The sequence below is a fragment of the Hemicordylus capensis genome, chromosome 3, assembly GCF_027244095.1.
Source record: "Hemicordylus capensis ecotype Gifberg chromosome 3, rHemCap1.1.pri, whole genome shotgun sequence".
Taxonomy (NCBI): domain Eukaryota; kingdom Metazoa; phylum Chordata; class Lepidosauria; order Squamata; family Cordylidae; genus Hemicordylus; species Hemicordylus capensis.
In genome coordinates, this window is record NC_069659.1 from 291,030,050 (window position 1) to 291,050,107 (window position 20,058).

Below are 20,058 nucleotides of genomic sequence, written 5' to 3' on the forward strand. Positions count from 1 at the left end.
TTGGTTGTCCATAGTGCTCTAGGAACATACTACTAGAAATGTAAGTCTATGGAAACTCTTGCATCCCTGTATCTGCTTTCTGGTGGAATTTTGCTATCTATTCCAGTGTTTATATATGCTTTTAGCTGTAGCATAGACAATTGCATTGGTTACTAGAATGAATTCTACTGAAAGTACATTTTATTTCAAAAGCTTTCTACAAGGAGTCTTAGCAGATTCTTGCATTTAGCACAACAAAGATTACATTGCAACATGCACATAACATTGTATAGCTTGTCAGCCACTAATTAAGGTGAAGCAACATGAATCGCTAGTTGTTAGGGCTGTGTATGACTGCAAATATCTGAGTGGGTTGGATCTAAAACCCCAAGATGTTGGTTTGGGTCCTTTTTGACCACTCAAAGTCAGGGTTGGGGAAAAACACTGATTTTTTTTCTCCGCGAAAATCCCCCTAGACCTCTACTGGGAACAGAAGGAAAACTGCCAGGGGGTGGAAACGGCAAGTCCAGGAGCTCTGAAAGTTGGGACACAGGGTGGTTAAGAATGGTTGGAACAGGCAGACTTTTTTAAAAGGACTTCACACCTTTTAAACCCTTAATGGCTAGAAGGGAAAGTGAGATTCTTTCTAAGCACAAAAACAGAAACAGTACTTTCACTTTACTGACTGTGCTTCTGCAATGGAGAAATTCTGTTTTTTGAAGGTTTTTAAATGGCAGTTTCTGCCATTTTGTACTTCTGGCCTGACTCCCAACATGAATTCAAACTTTCTGGCATCATATTGGATATTTTTGATCCTATATTGGGAAGTCAATGGCAGATTGGAAATGTCAGGTTTTTAACCGGTTTTGCACATTTCTGATGAATTCTTACATTCATGATCTGACTTTGCAGGGGCCTAATATATAACGCAATTAATAATTTGAAGTGGGTACCTCATTCATTACCTCTGATAAGTCAAGGCTTACCCATACTTAACATAAATGGCCAAGAATGGGCTCTTAAGTTCAAAAACAAATGAGTCCCAAACTTTTGAAAATTGTGTAAATATTTAAAATGTTCAGTCAGTACTTTCATTGGGGGCAATGCAGATAATAGGAAAGGCAGACAGTTCTTTGTTCCTCATTTTACTTGAAGAATGAGATATAAACTACAGGATATTAACAGCAATACCCCTTCAGCCATGATGGCTTTAGATCCCCCCCTCCCACTTACACATCCTGATTGCTAACTTGTATTTCTGCAAATTGGCGTTATCCAGATATATGCTGCGGGCTTGGAAGAAGAGTTGTTTAGAAAAATTAATTACTGTAAGATGCTGCTTCATCATACAAACTAAATTGGCAGGAGATTCTTCTCTTTAACTCCTTTAAAGATTCTTCCACAGCAAATAATTTGCCAGTCAGTTAACAGGGCTATTCCTTGCTGCTCTTATCTACCTATTCCTTATCTACCTATGAAAGAAGCCCATGCTTCTTTCATAGGTAGGTAAGTCTATAAAACCCCTTTTACGTGTTATACTTTTGACTGCTGGCGTGGCTTACATCACCTCATAGAAAGCAGTTCTGGAAGGTAACTGGTGCCATCAAATGTTTGCATATAATTAATCGTACAAAAAGTAAGGTTCTTCTCACAAATGTTCTGCATTGGGGGTGGGGTGGGATTCTCCCACACAATCCACAGCGTTCGGTGATTGCTCACACCACACACCCACATGACCGGGGCTGTGAGCACTCACTGATTGGAGAGAGGGTGAAGAGAAAGCAGGCTGTGGCCACCCACAATGCACCACACAAGGAGCATGATGTACTGGGGGATTTCCCCACTGCCGCGTGCTCTAGGCCAGGGATTCTCAATGTGTGGGTCCCCAGATGTAATTGGACTTCCATAATTCCCAACCAAAGGCCATTGGGGCTGGGGATTATGGGAGTTGAAGTCCAATAACATCTGGGGCCCCACACATTGAGAAACCCTGCTCTAGGCCACCTGGGAGCACTAGCACCCTTCCACCCCAGTATTTGCTAGTATTTGCACTAGCCCAGGAAGAAAAGGTTAAAAAAAAAAGTTTGGTTACCCGGTGGGGTAGTGCTGGGATTAGGCCAAATCCCAGCACTCCACATGAGCACCCCTACTCAGGTAGGGCTACTCATATAAAGAGCCCCAGTATCTTTTATAAGAAATGTCTTCCATTACAGGGCTTGTAAAAATCCTGGAGAATCAGTCTCACTTTCAACGACTTCTTTTATCCATGAAATGTAGTTGGATACGCGGGTGTAGGCTCCGTATTTGCCCACTTCAGCACAGCCTTCCCCCCAACTGACAATCCCCAGCAAATACCAAGTGTTTCGATAAGATACAGCAAAAGGCCCCCCACTGTCTCCTGTACAAGAATCTCGGGCCTCGTTGGCATAGCCTGCACAGAACATGTTGTCAGTAATGAGCTTTTCCGTCGATTGCCTGCAGGTCTCGAGGCTGACAAGGGGCAACCTGACTTTCAGGAGAAAACGGGTTGACCTACCCTTGGTATGAGTCGCCCCCCATCCGCTCACCAGTCCCTGTGTCCGATCTTCTAGCAGTAACGTGGCTAGGTTAGGACTGGGAAGGCAGATAGGAATGACGTTCTTGCTGAAGACGACATTGCTGGTCAGCTGGAGTAAAGCAATGTCGTTGTTGTAGTTCTCAGAGTTATAGTGGGGATGCTGCCAGTACTGTCGCACTCTCACCTTTTGCTCATCCTTTTCTCTCTGATGTTTGTCAAAGTCCCCTGAAAGGCAAATGAAAACATAAGAGAATGGTATACCTTTGCATAGTGGTGAATTAAAAGAGCTTGTTGCCAAAGAAGGAAAGGATCCTAAGACGTTACTAAAAGGTTATGCAAATAGAACATGTTTCTTCCTCAAGGATTTTTCTATGGCATCAAAGAGCAAATAATTCAAGAAGCAGCCTACTCCACCTCTAAACGTCACTCTCAATTAGGGATGGGCAATTTGTTCAGTACTGAGGGCCATGCTGGAAACTTCAGCTGACAGCCGGTGCAATGACACATCAGCCTTGTAACGGGCACACGCAAGCTGCCAAGTGACGCAACTTGCTAATAAGTTGATATTAAACTTGATAGTAAACCCATTATTTCCCGTGGGCTTGCACTTGTGTAACATTTGCACAGTTCTTGCACTTGCACAACTTGTGCAACTTGCGTGAATGCAACGTTACTAGGGTGACATACTGTTGTGCAGTATGTCAATCTTTACTATTACACATTCATACTTCTCTCTCTGCCCTTGAAAGCTAGAAATGTTTTCAAAATGGGCATGTTGGAATATTCCATTGGAGCTGGATGGAAGAGTCCATTGTATCTTCTTGGGTATATGCAATGGAAAAAGCAAGCAGTGGACCACTACAAGTAGGGCATTATGCGTCCATAAAGCTGCACTGTGGGGCTACTGCACTTCTCAATGGCAGCATCGGGGCTGTGCAAAATGGAGAGTTGTACAAGCAGCACTTCTGCAGATTTTTCCCATTCAGGGCAATATGGAAATCTGTGGAAGCACTGCTTGCATAACTGCCCATTTTGCTGCCATTGAAGGGTGCAGCAGCCGCACACAGATGTCATGCTTCTGTGGGAGTTGGTCCCTGACCTTTTGACCGTGCTTGTGTGACTCTTTTAACACTCACCTACAGTGACTTGATGTGGGACAATGGTATCGAGGCAATGTGCTGCTGTGAGCACCCACTGGCTACTGATTAAGCTGCCCCCACAAAAACCATCACCTCTCTTATTTTGGAGCAGTACCTAAGAAGAAAAAGAAGTGGTAATAGTTATTTCTTAGAACATAAGAACAGCCCTGCTGGTTCAGGCCCATGGCCCATCTAATCCAGCATCCTGTTTCACACAGTGGCCCACCAGATACCTCTGGAAGCCACAGGCAGAAGTTGAGGACCCGCTCTCTCTCCTGCTGTTACTCCCCTGCAACTGGTACTCAGAGGCATCCTGCCTTTGAGGCTGGAGGTGGCCTTTAACCCTCTGACTAGTAGCTGTTGATAGGTCTCTCCTCCATGAAGTTATCCAAATCCTCCTTAAAGCCATCCAAGTTGTTGGCTGTCACCACATCTTGTGGCAGAGAATTCCACAAGGTGATTATGTGTTGTGTGAAAAAGCACTTCCGTTGGTTGGACCTAGATTTCCTGGTAATAAATTTCATGGGATGACCCCTGGTTCTAGTGTTATGTGAGAGGGAGAATAATTTCTCTCTCTCCACACCATGCATGATAGTAGAGTTAGTAGATAGTAGAGATAGTTTTCTCTCTTAGTAAAGAAAACAAGTACCAGTCTGAGGTAAGTAAGCAGAAATCCAAGGAAGTGGAACATAGGAAGCTGCCATTTACTGAGTCAGACCATAGGACCAGTCCATCTAGCTTAGTATTGTCTACAGTACACAGACTGGCAGTGGCTTCTCCAAGGTTGCAGGCAGGAATTTCTCTTAGCCTCATCTTGGAGATGCCAGGGAGGGAACTTTGGAACCTTCTGCTCTTCCCAAAGCAGCTCCATCCATATCTTACAGTGTCAAGTCTCCCATTCATGTGCAACCAGAGTGGACCCTGCTTAGCTAAGGAGACAAGTCATGCTTGCTACCATAAGACCAGCTCTCCGCTACTGGATAAGTAACCATGTAGAGAACTCTGAACAAATCTCTATAGGAATTCTCCATATTCCCAGTTCCCTTTTTCAGCACAGGAGTAGAAATGCAGGAAGACGCCCTATAGAAAAGATATAAGGCAGCATCCTTCTACACATGGACTGCTTTGCCCATGATGGCAGCAGCTTCTCATAATATCAGGTAAATGGATTCCAACACTGGCACTGTTTCCTGGCACAGCTGCAGTGGCCTAAGCCTAGACCACAGGGTGGCACAGTGCCAGCCATCAGCACCCCTTGTAGGGCAAAATGGTGCCATTCAGTGTCCTCATGATGAGTTACTCTAACATACTGTTTGCACACACCACACAGCTGCGTAAATGTTATATTGCAACATGCACGTAACACACAATGTCAGCCACCTGGCATTGATCACATGATCTGGCTCTGCAAGGACACCACCATAAGAGTGTGTGATGAGCCTGGTTTGTAAAAGCAACATCTGTACCTGCCAGGGACAGTCTCCTGGGTGGCAGAATGAGCCTCCAACTATCCTGGGATCATTAGAGTTGGTGTCTAGCCGGCTGTATAGATCCTCTTCTGTGAAGTTCCCTTCAAACCCCTCTTTGATCCCTCCCAGCACTACAGTCTGGTTCCACTCTGCTGAGTCTTCTTGTGCCCATGTCTGGTTCCAACTGGCCGTGTCCTCCTCCTGAGCTATTGTTTCGTTCATCTCAGTCATATTCCAAGTATAAGTTTGGTTCTGCTCAGCTGATGTTTCCTCAAGAGAACGGGTGGATTTTTTCACAAGTCCACAGGGAAATTGATCTTAAGGGAGGGAAATTAGACATATCCTCTGAGTTCAAGGTAGGCTGTTGAGAAAATAGAAGGAAGGTCCTACATTTCTTATGGCATTCCTTGGTGTGTGTGTTTGGGGGGGGGTGTTAGAAAACATAAAAAGCCTGTGTGATCAGTATCAAACCCACATAAGATCTCCTTCTCCATCATTTGAATAATTGAGGAAAATGTTAAAAACACAAACATCCTTGCAAATGTAACTCACACCCTTCACTGTACCAAATCATTACAACCAGAAATACTGGAATATACAAATAAAAAAGAATACTATTAGTTCGAAGAGCCTGAGATTATAATGAATAGCAAACTGGGAAATACAGAGTTTAAAAGTCATGGCCTGGGGTGTGGTGGGGCGGGGCATTGGCTGCTGATTGTTGGTTAGTCTTTAAGTTGCCACAAGACTGTTGATTTTTTTGTTTCTATAGTCTAACACAGCTACTCCTCTGGAACTTCTTTGGGAACTCCTTAAGGCAGCAGTTTTGTCAGTTCAAACTTCTTTTCTCGCAACCAGTTGAAGGCAATCACTTATACCTGTGACACGTTAATGGAGGAGTGAGGTGAAGATGTTCCATAGTTCACCCATCTATGAAGCTCTTGGGGTGGTCTTAGGCAAAGAACCATTTCTCAGCTGCACCTAGTTTGGCAGGTTATGGCTTTGACCCCCTACCCCCTCCTCTAACTGGGCAAAGAGGCATCTTTCAAAGTGGAGATTCTCTTTATACTTAGCACCAGGGAGAGCAATTGCCTCTATTCCACTTCTGTAAAGCATCCTTCCAGCGGCCGGCCACCTGATGTTTCCTTTAGACTTGGAGCCATCCGGGGATATGGAACCACATTCTCCAACATCACCATCATCATCATCATCATCTTATGTAAACCAGTGTTCCCTCTAACAAGGATTCCCAGATGTTGTTGACTTAACTCCCAGAATCCCCAGCTGTAAAGGTATTTGCTTGGGGATTCTGGGAAGTATAGTCAACAATATCTGGGAATCCCTGTTAGAGGGAACACTGATGTAAACTGCTATGAGTTGGTGTTGGGTTTTTTTGCAGGGGTTGAAAAGCGATATATAAATAATAGTAGTGGTTGCTGTTGGAAAGGTAAGATGAAATAATGGTCCTAAAGTGTGTTGCAAGATAGAAAGTGCTGTTCTGAAAATTATCAGACCATTTGGTCAGGTTTTCACTTCCAGTCCCTCCTTCATTCTTAACAGCTAAACCCACCCATCTCATTTAGCAAGCATATCACTCCTTACCTGATTGTATGCAACTCTTCCCATCTTCATTTAGTGTATATCCCATTGCACAGGAGCAGATCACATGGAGTGACTGTTCAGTATCCTGGCAATATTGCCAACAGCCACCATTCTTGTACCAGCATTCAGACTTCTCTGCATCGGATCAGAAGTATACATTTTACTTGGGTCATTATTGGGGAAATGACCATCTAACACTGTTTGCATTTCAGCAGCAGAATTTTAACAGCCACTGTAAAAGGCAATGACAGGGATTAAAACTGCAACTGAGGACTATTACAAGCACTACTGACTGACATCTTACACAGGAACATAGGAAGCTGCCATATACTGAGTCAGACCATTGGTCTATCTAGCTCAGTATTGTCTTCACAGACTGGCAGCGGCTTCTCCAAGGTTGCAGGCAGGAATCTCTCTCAGCCCTATCTTGGAGAAGCCAGGGAGGGAACTTGAAACCTTCTGCTCTTCCCAGAGCGGCTTCATCCCCTGAGGGGAATATCTTGCAGTGCTCACACATCACACACAATAGGAAGAAGAGCTTGTGGAAGGCTTCCTTACTACTGCCGTATTGGTGCTCATACGGGGAGGGGATGAGGATTTTCACCAAGCTACATGACCCTGAGGGACATATTTATGAGTGGAAATGGCTTTTGGAGGGAGGAAAGAGGGAGGCACGCAAATTCATCCCCCTCCACGTCCAGTCTGTTGCACAACGAGAAGATGATCTGCCTATGGACTGCCCTTCTGCACAGTGTCATGTGCATACACAAGGATTTTGTCAAACCACATCCAGCATCTGGGAGTGTGTGTCCAGTGCAAGAGCAGGCTTGCTCGCCACCAAAGGACTTTGACAGCAACAATCAATACCAGCCACTCTCTTCTCCAATAGGTGACCAGTACTGTCAGAGCTGGCTGCATCTACCACCTGTTTGGTGTTGGGAGAGTCTAATATGTAATGGCATATATACACCCTGTTGTGACTTTTGAGAATCTCTGGATGCAGTCTATTATCTTTTAAGTGTAATAGTAAACTGTTTGTTTGCCCTGCGCCCACATGAATAGGTTGGTATACAAATCTAAAATATTAAGAAAAAATATGAAAGATGGGAGTTGCAGTGTGTTCACCTCACTGTCACATATGCTCACCGCCCCACAAGCCATCACTTTAAGCAAGGACTGGGTCACCCAGTGGCAGGGCTGGTGGCCACTTCAGGGTGCCCAAGTATAGGACTTTTATCTCTTCCCCATCAGAGTGAATGGTAGCTATTCACATATGTAGGATAAAGTAAAAAGGTGCACTCGGGGACATCATGGAGATGGGATCGAAATCTATGCTAGGCCCCTGGTGACCCCTAGGAATTTTTTAGGCAGCTGCCCAGGCACAGAATCATCACAGCTGCAACACCGAAAGCACCATGTGCATCATTGCAGCTTTAGATGTTCCTTAGCAATAGAGCAGCAGTAGGCAAAGAAGAAAGCCTGCATGGCACAGATTATTTTCTACTAATAGTTTAGGCCTGTCATTGACTGGACAAAGTCATTTTGCATAGATTAGACTGACTGATAGAAGACTTAAAGAAATTAAGTATATGTGATCGAATTTTTAATTAATGTGCCTGCAAAAAGGAAGTAAAAGAACAGTTGGAAATTTGTAAGAACTTCACCTTCAAGCATTATTAATGTTATTGAATAATCACCATACGGTAAGTTTGAATAATAGTAAATTTGAATCTGAGAAAGATCGTCTGCTTCTCTTGGGAATGATGTCATTTTGGAATTATTGATCTGATTATTGACTGTTAAAATCTGTTGAAAACAATAGCAGTTAAAATATGATGATGATCTTCAGAATTTCTTCTAAAAAATAATAATAAAAAGATTAAACCTTTCCCTGAGCATGTTCTGGTGTAAAATGTAGTGTGCTCAGCTAATTTAAGTGGCAGGCTTGTTCATGCAAAATTTGGTATCTGTGGGTAATGGGGAAGTACAATATTCAAAATTTCTTTTAAAAAATACAAAAATGAAATAAAATTAAATGTTCACCTAGCATATTCCAATATTAAAAAGTAATGCATTCATCTAATTTCAGTAGAAGGATCGTGTATGCAAAATTTGGTATCTGTAGATCATCAAGAAGTGTGACTTTATCTCGCACCAACCAAGCAACCAACCAACTCTTCAAACTATATAATAGATGGGGGGACCCCAAATTTTTCTTTATGGATTTGCTTTATGCTCCTATGAATTAATTGCTTGTTCTCTTCTTTCCAAGAGTTTCATTGTAGAGCAACTTGGTTTTAGATTCATTCATGTTTGTGGGTTTATGCCTGTCCTTCAGTATGGCTGAATCTTTAATATATATAACGCAATGGCTATAACAAACATGGTACAGTACCAGAGGAACTGAATATCAAACAGGATAGCTAATATCAGTCTGTTCCTTGCACAGCTCACCTATTTCACACTGATTCCCTCCAAACTTCGGTGGACAAATGCAGGAATAAAGATAGTGCTTAACCATGCAGATTCCACCATTCTTACAGGGATTCTCTTCACAGGGGTTTAAATCTGTTTGGAAAAAGAGAAGTGTGATATGATAAAAAATTAAAGCAAGAGAAAAATGTCAACTTCTTTCTAAGCATTTACTTTGTGTTACATTTTAGTTGCCCATGGTAGCATTAATAATAATAATAATAATAAATAAATAAATAAATAAACAAATAAATACAACTTCATACCATTGTAATTGAACCAGAACTCCATCTGCAAAATAACAATAAACAGTGATAATATTAGTAAACAGGCCAAAGAAACTATATGGAGAGGGAGAAAAACAACACCTTTCCATGGCCAGCATCGTGTTTGTACAAAGAACAACATTGTTCCTTTGTAAGAAGATTGGGTAGCCGTGTGGAAACATGGGAATTTTCAGAACTGCGCTATTGCGCGAAGTTTCCCGCAAAACATGAGGCATGCCACATGTTACGCATCTTGTAGTGCAAGTACTAGTCCGGAATGCAAGCTCCAGACAGCACAACCAGCTGGCGCAACAACCTCACACAAGCACAATGTCCTTGTGGAAGCACAGCATTACTCAGATTGCCAACCCATGTTTTTAGATTAATCTGTAGCAGATAAATGATTCTGTGTATGAGTTTAATTCAAACCACTTATGGCTATGCCAAGAAACAGCCTCTTCCACTGTGCCAATCCAGCCCAGAAAGTTTGGCCCAAGCAACTCCCAGCCCCTATAGGAAGGGGCAGTGCATTATTCTGAGATATGGGTAAAAAGTGGCAGGATCTCAACCTGTCCCTCTAGTGCAGGGGTGAGCAACTTGTGGCTCTCCAGATGTGGCTGAGCTACAACTCCCACCATCCCCAGCTGTTATAAATTGTGGTCAGAGCTGATGGGAATTGTAGTTCAAACTAATAAATTGTGGTCAGAGGTGATGGGAGTTGTACTTCACATCTGGAGAGCCACACGTTGCCTACATCTTCTCTAGTGTGACATTTTGTAGAAGCTGGTATAAAGCTATACCAACCATTCTGGAGAATATGAAATGCAGGACACAGAGAGAGGCAAGTGGCAAAATGTAAGGATTTCAACCACAGTGGTGCCTGCACTGATGTAACTTAAATGTGATGGCTATGAGGGTATTTTACTGGCATTTGTAGGTTTAAACAGGGATGCCTCTTTTTAAAAAGATGATTTTAGTTTTGGTGCTAATGTATTATTAATTAATTAATTAATTAATTAATTAATTAATATACCATCTGACCCAAAGGTTCTAGGTGGTTCACAAAAGTAAATACAATAAAAGCAAAATAAAACACACATTTAAAAACAATTTAAAACATCTTAAAACTTTCACAGATTACTAAAAGCTAGGCTAAAAAGATGTGTCTTAAGGGCTATTTTAAAGGTGGGTAAAGAAGCCACTTAAAGGTGCAGTGGGGAAGCAACCTGCCTAGAGAGCAGGAGGTTGTTGGTTCGAATTCCCGCTGGTGTGTTTCCCAGAATATGGGAAACTCCTATATCAGGCAGCGATATAGGAAGGTACTGAAAGGCATCATCTCAAACTGCATGGGAGAAGGCAATGGTAAACCACTCCTGTATTCTGTCAAGAAACCCACATGGCTCTGTGGTCGCCAGGAGTCGACACTGACTTGACATGCCGTCAACACCTTTAAAGATGTTGAATCACGAATGGCAACAGGGAGTACATTCCAGAGCCCGGAAGCGGCTACAGAGAAGGTAGAATCAGCTTACTGATAAATTGATAGAATTAACTTACTGATAAACTGTGGGTTATATATTTCCTAACAACACAAATCCATATGAGTGGGATAGTAGACTATTTTGTGGTTATTTGATCCTGTGATTTACAGTAGGACTGTTCACATGACCAAAAACTGGGTGGGACAAACATCCTACCCAGCTTTGTGCGCTGTGCATGCTCCTGATTTTCGATTGTGTGTGAACAAACAATTAGGCAGGAGGAGCTGGGAGTAATCATTTCAGAGAGAGGAGCTAGCCAGGACGTCATCGTCCTAGCCAGCTTTTGTACACATAATTTTAACAAAGCAAGATGAAAGTCATCCCCCCCACAGCTGGTTGCTGACACTCGTTTTAAAACATGGAATGCACTCAACTCCTGAAGCTAGGTAGGATGCTTGTCCTACCCAATTTTCAGTGGTGTGGACACCCCTACTATCTGTGGGATATTTGGATATGTGCAGTTTTGGCTACCTCACAGTTGTCAGGGGTAGTTTTCGATTGCCTGAAGTTCAGTCCCTCACCGTTTTTTCCCGTGATTTGAAAATCTCGTTTGCTTCTTCAAATGAACACTTCTCTTCAATGCATTCTCTCTCCATGTTTCCTGGACGAATCTCTTCCAAAAAGGAATTGGCACGTTTGTGAATCCTCAAAACTTGGCTTGCCTCTTCTTTTCTCATAAAAACTATGAACGCAGAATGAGATTCCACTATTAATCTTGCTATTCTCGTTCACTAGACCTTTCACCCTTGTTAAGTGAAAACTGTATTAGATCATTTCCTCCTTACTTAACCCTAATAAAGGAAACACATTTGCCGATACTTGACTGTGATTTATCTCCAGGGTTAATTTCAGAGTAGCAGCCATTTGGTTAACATGGAGTCTGTGGGATTAAATTCCTCATGTGCTAATAACCAAATAATAATGAAGATAGGTCTTCGCTATGAACACAAACATATTGTCCAATTTTTGAATGCACACCCACAGCAACATTTTAATAAGCACTTACCTGAAAATGATAAGTTGCTATAGGAGCATATTAATAAAAGAAAGGCCACACCTGAAGAACCTCTATCCATTCTACAGCAAGTCGGACAGAATATGTTGGTGTGCAAAAAATAAATAAATCACCTATACAGAGGAGGAACAAGAAACGGGGGGAGTGGGGAGAGAGAATATCATGGGGAGAGGAGAAGGAGAAATAAACAACAAAAATAAAAGGCATGAAACTCTAAATATGTTTCACAGATATGAATCCACTGACATTTTTGATCAACCAGTTAAATGTTTTTAAATAATAACTCAGATATTCTACACAGATGGCAAATCCTGTATGTTGAAAGATATAGAAACATTTATTAGGAAAGATTGTCCAAAGCCAAATAAAGAATAGCTCTGAGTCATCCCTAGACCTTAAAAGTCCAACAAAGCTGTTCTTTACTTGGCTTTGGACAAGCTTTCCTAATGACGTACAGAGAAGATGGCAGCCACAGTTCCATGGTCTGTCTGGCTTGAAGTCTATGGAGGGCATCAAATTGGGCACAGCTTACCCATTGCCTTGCTTACAGTTGTTGCTGGATTCTACATAATATTTGTCAAAACACTGTGTAATCCCAAAGTGTATGGGTAAGGGCATCCAACAACTGAAACTTAAAAATAAATGTATTATGTATGTATGTATGTATGTATGTATGTATTCAATTTCTATACCACCCCTCTAAAAATGGCTCAGGGCGGTTTACACAGAGAAATAATAAATAAATAAGATGGATCCCTGTCCCCAAAGGGCTCACAATCTAAAAAGAAACACAAGATAGACACCAGCAACAGTCACTGGAGGTATGTTAATAGCCCTGAAAGGAAATGTGGAGAGTGAGGAGTTCCAGAGTCAATCTTGTAGGTATTTATACCCCCTTTCTAAAGAAAACAGACCCCCAGTACATTACAAGAAATAAAGTTTGTCTCTTACCTGATTAGCAAGGACAAAATGCCATTTAGAGATCAACAGCAAAGCAAGCTGTGGGAATTTAGTGGTTGATGATTAATCTACTACAAATATTGACAAAAAGCCTGGCTTTCAGGATCCTATGGGGCAACTATTCCAGATCAGGGGAAGACATGTTTAGTTAAAAAACAAAACAAAACACTAAAATCCTATTACCATAACCCTGACCAGAGTACATTTCTTTGACTCATTATTCACAGTGTTGTGGGCTGTTTTTGGAAAGGCCTGGAAACATTGTGAACTTTCCCGCTTTCTACGCATCTAATATGTGTAACAGCAAACAAAAGGGCTGTTTTCGGGAAGTCAAATGTACTATCCTAACCAGAGCTATGATTATTCATTGAGTAACAATTTTAGTAGGTATCCTGCAGACTGCAAACTGGTCAACTTTAGATTTTGTGTACCAAGGCAGATCTTAATAGCAAGCAGGAGATGGGGACCACTGGACAGTGTGATTTGGAGGGTTAGTATCTAGAGTTTGGCTGTTCTTCATGTTTGGGCACCCAGTAGCTGCAAAGGCTTCACTAGCACCCCTGTGACCATACACAGCACCTGATCAGCAAAGTGTACATAGTTATAGCTATCTTCATTGGAACCAGTGGGGTGGGTGGATAGAAAAAGAAGGGATTTGAGTGCTCAAATATGTTCTGGAAATGGGATCAGTTCTGCAAGGACCAAGGGGTTGAGCTAGAAGACTTCCCAGGTCCCTTCTGATTCTAAAATTATATTATTCTATGAGTAATCCACCCATTTGTGCAGCATTTCAGAGAAGATCAGAGTGGAAGGAGTATACTGAAAATTTGTACAGCAGAGACATCATCATGTAAGATACTCTAGAAGATATTCCCTACTTGCAAGAACCTCTAGTAAGGGAAGATGAAGTTAGATCAGCACTTTGACCATTACCAAGTCAGAAGGCTACAGGAATTGATGGAATAGCTACAGAAATATGGCAGGCAACAGAAGAAGAATCATTCTAACCAAATTATAGCAGCAAATCTGGAGAATGACACAGTAACCAACAGATTGGAAGAGATCAGTATACATACCCATACCAAAGAAAGGAGACTTAACAGATTGCACAAACCATCGCACAATATCCTTAATTTCACATGCTAGCAAAATAATGCTCAGGATCATCCAACGCAGATTAGAGCCCTACGTGGAAAGGGAAATGCCGGATGTTCAAGCTGGTTTCAGAAAAGGCCGAGGAACAAGAGACATCATTGCTGTTGCATGCTGGATAATTGAGAAAGCCAAAGAATACTAAAAAGAAGTCAATATGTGCCTTATTGACTACAGAAAAGCCTTTGATTGTATCGATCATGTCAAGTTGTGGAATATTCTTAAGAAAATGGTCATCTCATTGTTCTCATGAGAAACCTATACACAGGACAGGCAGCCACAGTCTAGATGGAACATGTTGAAACAGACTGGTTCCAGATGGGCAAAGGAGTAAGACAAGGCTGTACATTCTCCTTATTTATTCAACATATATGCTGAACATATACTGAGAGAAGCTGGATGGGAAGAAGATGAGCATAGTTTTTACGTTGGAGAAAGAAACATCAATAACCTGCGCTACACTGATGACACCACTCTGATAGCTGAGGATGTGGATGATCTGCAAGTTATAGTAATGAAAGGAGCACAGTGAAAAAATGGCACTATAGCTAAATATAAAGTTGTGCCCTTGCGTCATTGTCGACTCCAGGTGACCACAGAGCCATGAAGACTAAATTAATGACAATGGGTACAGCAAGCAGCCTCAGAATTGAAAATGAAGACAGTGAAGTGGTGGATAGCTTCTGTCTTTTAGGATCTACCATCAACAGTAAAGGATCCAGTAGTCAAGAAATACAACACAGACTGGCACTTGGTAGGGTTGCAATGGAGGCCTTGGAAAGGATATTTAGATACTGTGATGTGTCTACACCTACAAAGATTAGAATTGTTCAGACAATGGTTTCTCCATGACATTTTATGGATGCGAAAGCTGGACTTTGAAGAAGCAAGACAGAAAAAGTATGAACACTTTTGAACTTTGGTAGTGGAGAAAACTTTTGAGGATACCATGGACAGCTAGGAAAACAAACAAATGAATCATCGAACAAATCAATTCAGAATTTTCACTTGAGGCACAAAAGACCAGGCTCAAATCAGGGGCGCTTCTAGGTTATTTCGGTTCCCCAACCTGAAGGGTTTTGGAGCCCCCCCAAATTAAAATTAAAACTTATTTCCAGGGGGGCCTCCAAGGTCCAGAGGGCCTCCTGCCTCCTGCCACCCCAACCTCATCCCACCCTGCCGCTGCCCCGCAAAGATATCAAAAATTAAAGCTGTGCCATGTGCATGGCCGGGGTGCGGGGGTGAGCCAAGCAGGCCTTCCCCACCCCTGTGGACCTGGTGGCATGGCGGTGGTGTCGCTGGGTAGGCGGATGAAGCATAAGCAGCAGTGGCTGCTGGGCTTAACCTCTCAGCCCAGCGGCCCTTGAGAACTACGAGACTTGCAGTTCTCACAAGAATGCTGTTCTTGCAATTCTCGCAAGGAACAGCATCCTCACAAGACCTGCGAGGAAGCTCCTTGCAGTTCTCAAGGGCCTCTGGGCCGAGAGCTCGAGCCCAGCAGCCGCTCCCTAGTCCCGCTCCAGGTGGAGCGGAGCATAGCTGCAGTGGCGCACCTTCCCCGTTCCCTATCCCCATTCCTGCCCAGCCCCCATTGAGTACTGCAGCGGCAGACTGTGCAGATGGCTGCTACTGGCACTACTTGGAGCCTCACCCCCCGGCGGTGGAGGACTGGGCCAGATCCCCATGGCCTGGTCCTAAGAGTGCCTCTGGCTCAAACTATCATACTTGGGAAACATTATGCGAAAATCCAGCTCCTTGAGAAGTCCATAATGCTGAGGAAAGTTGAAAGAAACAGAAGTGGACGACCAGCAGCAAGGTGGATGGACTCGATTACGACAGCAATGAAAAATGCGTCACTGAGAGTCCTTAAGTTGAAGACAGATCATCCTGGAGAGAATCGATCTATGTCGTCGCTAAGACTCAACACCGACTTGATGGCATTTAATCAACCCACCCATTTGTGCAGCATTTATTTATTTTGCATACTGATATACAGCGTTTAAACAAAACATCCTCAAAGAAATTACTTAGCTTTTGAAGAAGGAGGCCTAAAGCTCCTATTTTTGTAAATAAAGATTTACACACAAGGATTTGGAAACACACAAGTTATGAAGTATATGCAGGTAGTACTGTAACTCGGGGGTGGGGGATTACAAGGCACATCAGGTAATCGGGGGGGGGGGGGTTACGTCCGACGTCCATTTCCACAATTTGTCCCATTGCTGTTTAGAAGAGATACTCTTGTCTTTTTGCACATAACCATACAAACTTTTCCAGAAGAGATTTACTGTCTCATCTGCGTGAACCTCTTGGTCGCGTCTTCCCTCCCTATTCCTATGCACGAGCATTGCATAAATGACATACAGGTTTACTAACCTGATTACGAGAAGGGGAACGGTCCAATTCCCTAGTATGGGGGCACCCGTTCCGTCCCGTTTCCTTGAAGGTTTCTTTCTGGGACCTCGAAAGGAGGCTCTATCGCTCAAACCCGAGGTTAGTTCTTCCCAAGTCTGTTTTTCCAAATCAGGCCACTCTAACAGCTTGCTTACTCCCTGCCACACTCTTTTGGCTACCACACACTCTTTTAAGAAATGTGAGTGGGTTTCCCTGAATGTTCTGCCTAGCTCACTAGCTTTCTGTTTGCAGGTGATTTTAGGGCACTCTTGCTGGTCCTCTGGGAGCCATGGCTTAGCCGCATTAAGTGGTAGTACTTGATGGTATAAGCGCCACCTTGTTTCCCATAAATGGAAAGGGACTTTTTTCTCTTTAAAGAGAGCGATAGGGTGATCGGGTTGCACCAAGTACTGTGAAGTGCGGTGTTTGTAGCATTTACGTTCTAAATCAGGTTTTAAGAAACCCACTTCTAGAATCTCTCTATAAATTGTTTTCCTTAGCTGCTTAATTGAGGAGGATCCTTTAAATAGATCCGGTTCAACCTTCCATTTTTAAAGTGTGAATAACAAATCTCTCAAGTAGTCTGGGTGTTCTCTTTTTAATACTTGTGTGATATTGCCCTTGAAAGATCCTTTCCCCCACCATGCTATGCCCCATGCTGACTTGCGCCAACGCAGAGCGAAAAGCGAGACCCAGGTTTTTTGCAGGAGGTTGGACATATCATGGACATTCACGAAAATCCAGTTTCCAAAATTTTAGGACATGAATTCAGTTACAAAATAGGGTTGCAGGGCAGGTAGGGCTAGGCCTCCCCGCTCAACCTCCTTAAATGCTACCGCACTTGCCAAAGGGAAGGACGCTGTGTGCCATACTAGATGGAAGATCTGGCTTTCAACTCTCCGAAGGAGATCGAGCGGGGGAGGATAGACTACCGCCAGGTTATGCACCGGGGGTATCAGGTAAGTCTGGATGTAAACTGCTTTCTGGTACATGGCAAGGCTCCATTTTTTCCACATGGTGATTTTAGGCATTACTTTTTCTTCCCAATCTGTCCAATTTTCCCCCCAGGCTTTTTCCTTAATCCCATATTCAATCCCCAAAATGTTTACTGTATCTACCCACTTCAGTTTGGACTCTGGGGCCCCTTCACTTTTACATTCAGAGATGGGTAGGCACGAGAGTTGCTGGCATCCGGGGTCCATTTTAACAAATACGCTTTTGTCAGCATTTAATTCTGAGCCCGAGATCTTGCCATATTCCCAGAAGAGGTTTAGTATTACAGGGATTTCATTTTCATTCGATAACAGTAATGTAACATCATCAGCATGAGCTACAAATTTTACCTTAAACTCAGAATGCGGTTCTGAGTGGACGGGTGGTTCGGCTATCCCATCACTCTCCCTCCTCCTCCCTCCCGGGAAGGTCTCGCAGGGCGGGGGGATAGAGACCGAGAGTCCTTGCAGATGGGGTTCCCTCTGAATTCTGATCAGGATCAGATCCAAGGCCAAAACATAAAGTAATGGGCTCAGTGGGCATCCTTGGCGGACACCCGAATGCAAAGTGATCGGGTCGCCCTGCCATCCATTAATCTGTGGTGTCACCTTTGCATTCGTATAGAGCAGCTGTATCCAAGTAATGAAAAGGGGTGGTATACCTTTAGCTTTCAACAATGTCCACAGATAATTGTGGTTCACTTTGTCAAAGGCCTTAACTTGATCCAATAAGAGGAGGTGACCTTTCCAACTTTCATTCTGTATAGAGAAAAAACGTTCTCTCAGCAGACACAATGAGTCTGTCATCTTTCTTCCCGAGATAGCACTTGTCTGCAAGCTGTGGACCAATTTAGGGGCCACTTTCGCCAATCTATTATTTAGGATTTTGGCAAAGATTCTGTAATCAATATTTGTGAGGGTTATCGGTCTCCAGTTTTGTGGTAATGTGGTGTCACCTTTCTTGGGGAAAAAAATTAAGAGGCCATCCCCAAAGGACCTATTTAAACGCCCATTGTCTAGGACAAAATTAAATAATTTTACTAAAACTGGTAGTAGCTGGTCTGCGTAAATCTTATAGAAAGGCCCCGGGGCCGATGTGTTCTTTCCCGCTGAGATAACTGCTCTGATCTCTTCTATCATTACAGGATGGGTCAAAGAGCTTTCCCCCCCGCCCTCAGTGAGGGAATAGCCGAGACCATATTCATTCAGACTGCAGAACCTATCAAGATAGGATTGAATGTCCTTTACAGAAATATCCTTCAATGCATACAAGTTTGTATAAAACTGGACCATGATCTTTAACATATCGTGGGGGTCAGACATTAGTGGGCTACTTCCATCCAATCGCAGGCCTTGGAATGTCAAACTAGATGCATGCATCTTGTCCTTTGCCCACTCCCCTTTTTCAACTACAGACCCTTTGAAGCGATACCGCTTATTTTCTAAACGCCTGTGCTGCAGCTCATTTTGAAATGTCCTGATTGTCTCTTTGTAGCGGCGGCATGATTCCACGTCGAAGGCTTCTCCCCTGCTCATCTTATCAACAATCCTCAGATGTTGGGTGATCGCTTTCTGATAATTTTTGACCCCTATCTTATATGTCCGGCTGGTCACAGCCCTAGTACGGCAACCCACCCTCTTTTTAAGTGTCTCCCAGGCTCCCAAAAGATCATCTTCTGCCTCTAGTAGCCGAGGGACCTGTCGCCTCAGTTCTGATAAAAGGACACCTTTGAGATATTCATCACTTAACATTTTTGGGAGTAGTCGCCACAAGGGCTTACCATGTGGAATTACCTCAGAGAGATTACAAATAAATCCCACAGCCACATGGTCTGACCATGGGGTAAGTACTAGTTTACACCTGTAGACTTCAAAAGAAGGGGGAGCCCAGAGTCTATCTAGCCGGCTAGCTGATCTTGGGTGGTAATATGTAAATTTGACTCCGGTTTTAAATTTATGTCTATACTGCGATTTAAAGTTCTTTTCGTGACGGATTGGGGAAAAATCTAAATCATTATATACCGCCAAGGCCTTATCATCTAAACCCAGAGTCTCACTCAGAAAACATTGGAGAGCTTTTTCCTCATTCGTTAAAGAGGGACTTGAGGGGGAGACTGGGAGGCCTCCCGAAAAGGCTTTCCTGTCACTCAGTTGGGCTCTGTTATTAAAATCCCCCGCGATCAGGAGGTGGCACTTGGTGTCACATATATCTTTTAGTTTAGCCCAAAGAGCCTTCCTAAGGTATGAATGTACCGGGGCATATATGGTGCAGAGTCTAAAGGCTCGGTTGAGCCTTGGAGTGGTTGCCGAGCTTGGGTCACCCTGACAGTAAAATCTACATACATTAGTCTGCCCTGATCAATTTCCAATACCCTCTCGATTTTGAGATCAGGTCTGTCTTTAAACAATATCGCTACCCCTGCATTGCCGCTCCCATCATAAGACCAGAAGGATGGACCCACTGTCCATTGCTGTTGTGCCGAAAAGCGGTGGCTCTCATTTTTGAAATGGGTCTCTTGC

The 20,058-nt window shown here is 43.2% G+C and overlaps 1 protein-coding gene across 1 annotated transcript; it reads right to left on the bottom strand.

The window, feature by feature from the left end:
• Window positions 1–162: 162 nt before the first annotated feature.
• LOC128349643 (coagulation factor X-like) lies at window positions 163–12,184 on the bottom strand. The gene is made up of 8 exons (XM_053306282.1): window positions 12,032–12,184; window positions 11,547–11,707; window positions 9,485–9,509; window positions 9,201–9,314; window positions 6,747–6,881; window positions 5,142–5,461; window positions 3,673–3,790; window positions 163–2,761 (listed from the first exon to the last, which is right to left on the bottom strand). Exons 1-8 carry the CDS (start codon window positions 12,099–12,101, stop codon window positions 2,187–2,189), a joined length of 1,518 nt encoding a protein of 505 aa, XP_053162257.1. The 5' UTR covers window positions 12,102–12,184; the 3' UTR covers window positions 163–2,186.
• Between the last annotated feature and the right edge of the window lie 7,874 nt (window positions 12,185–20,058).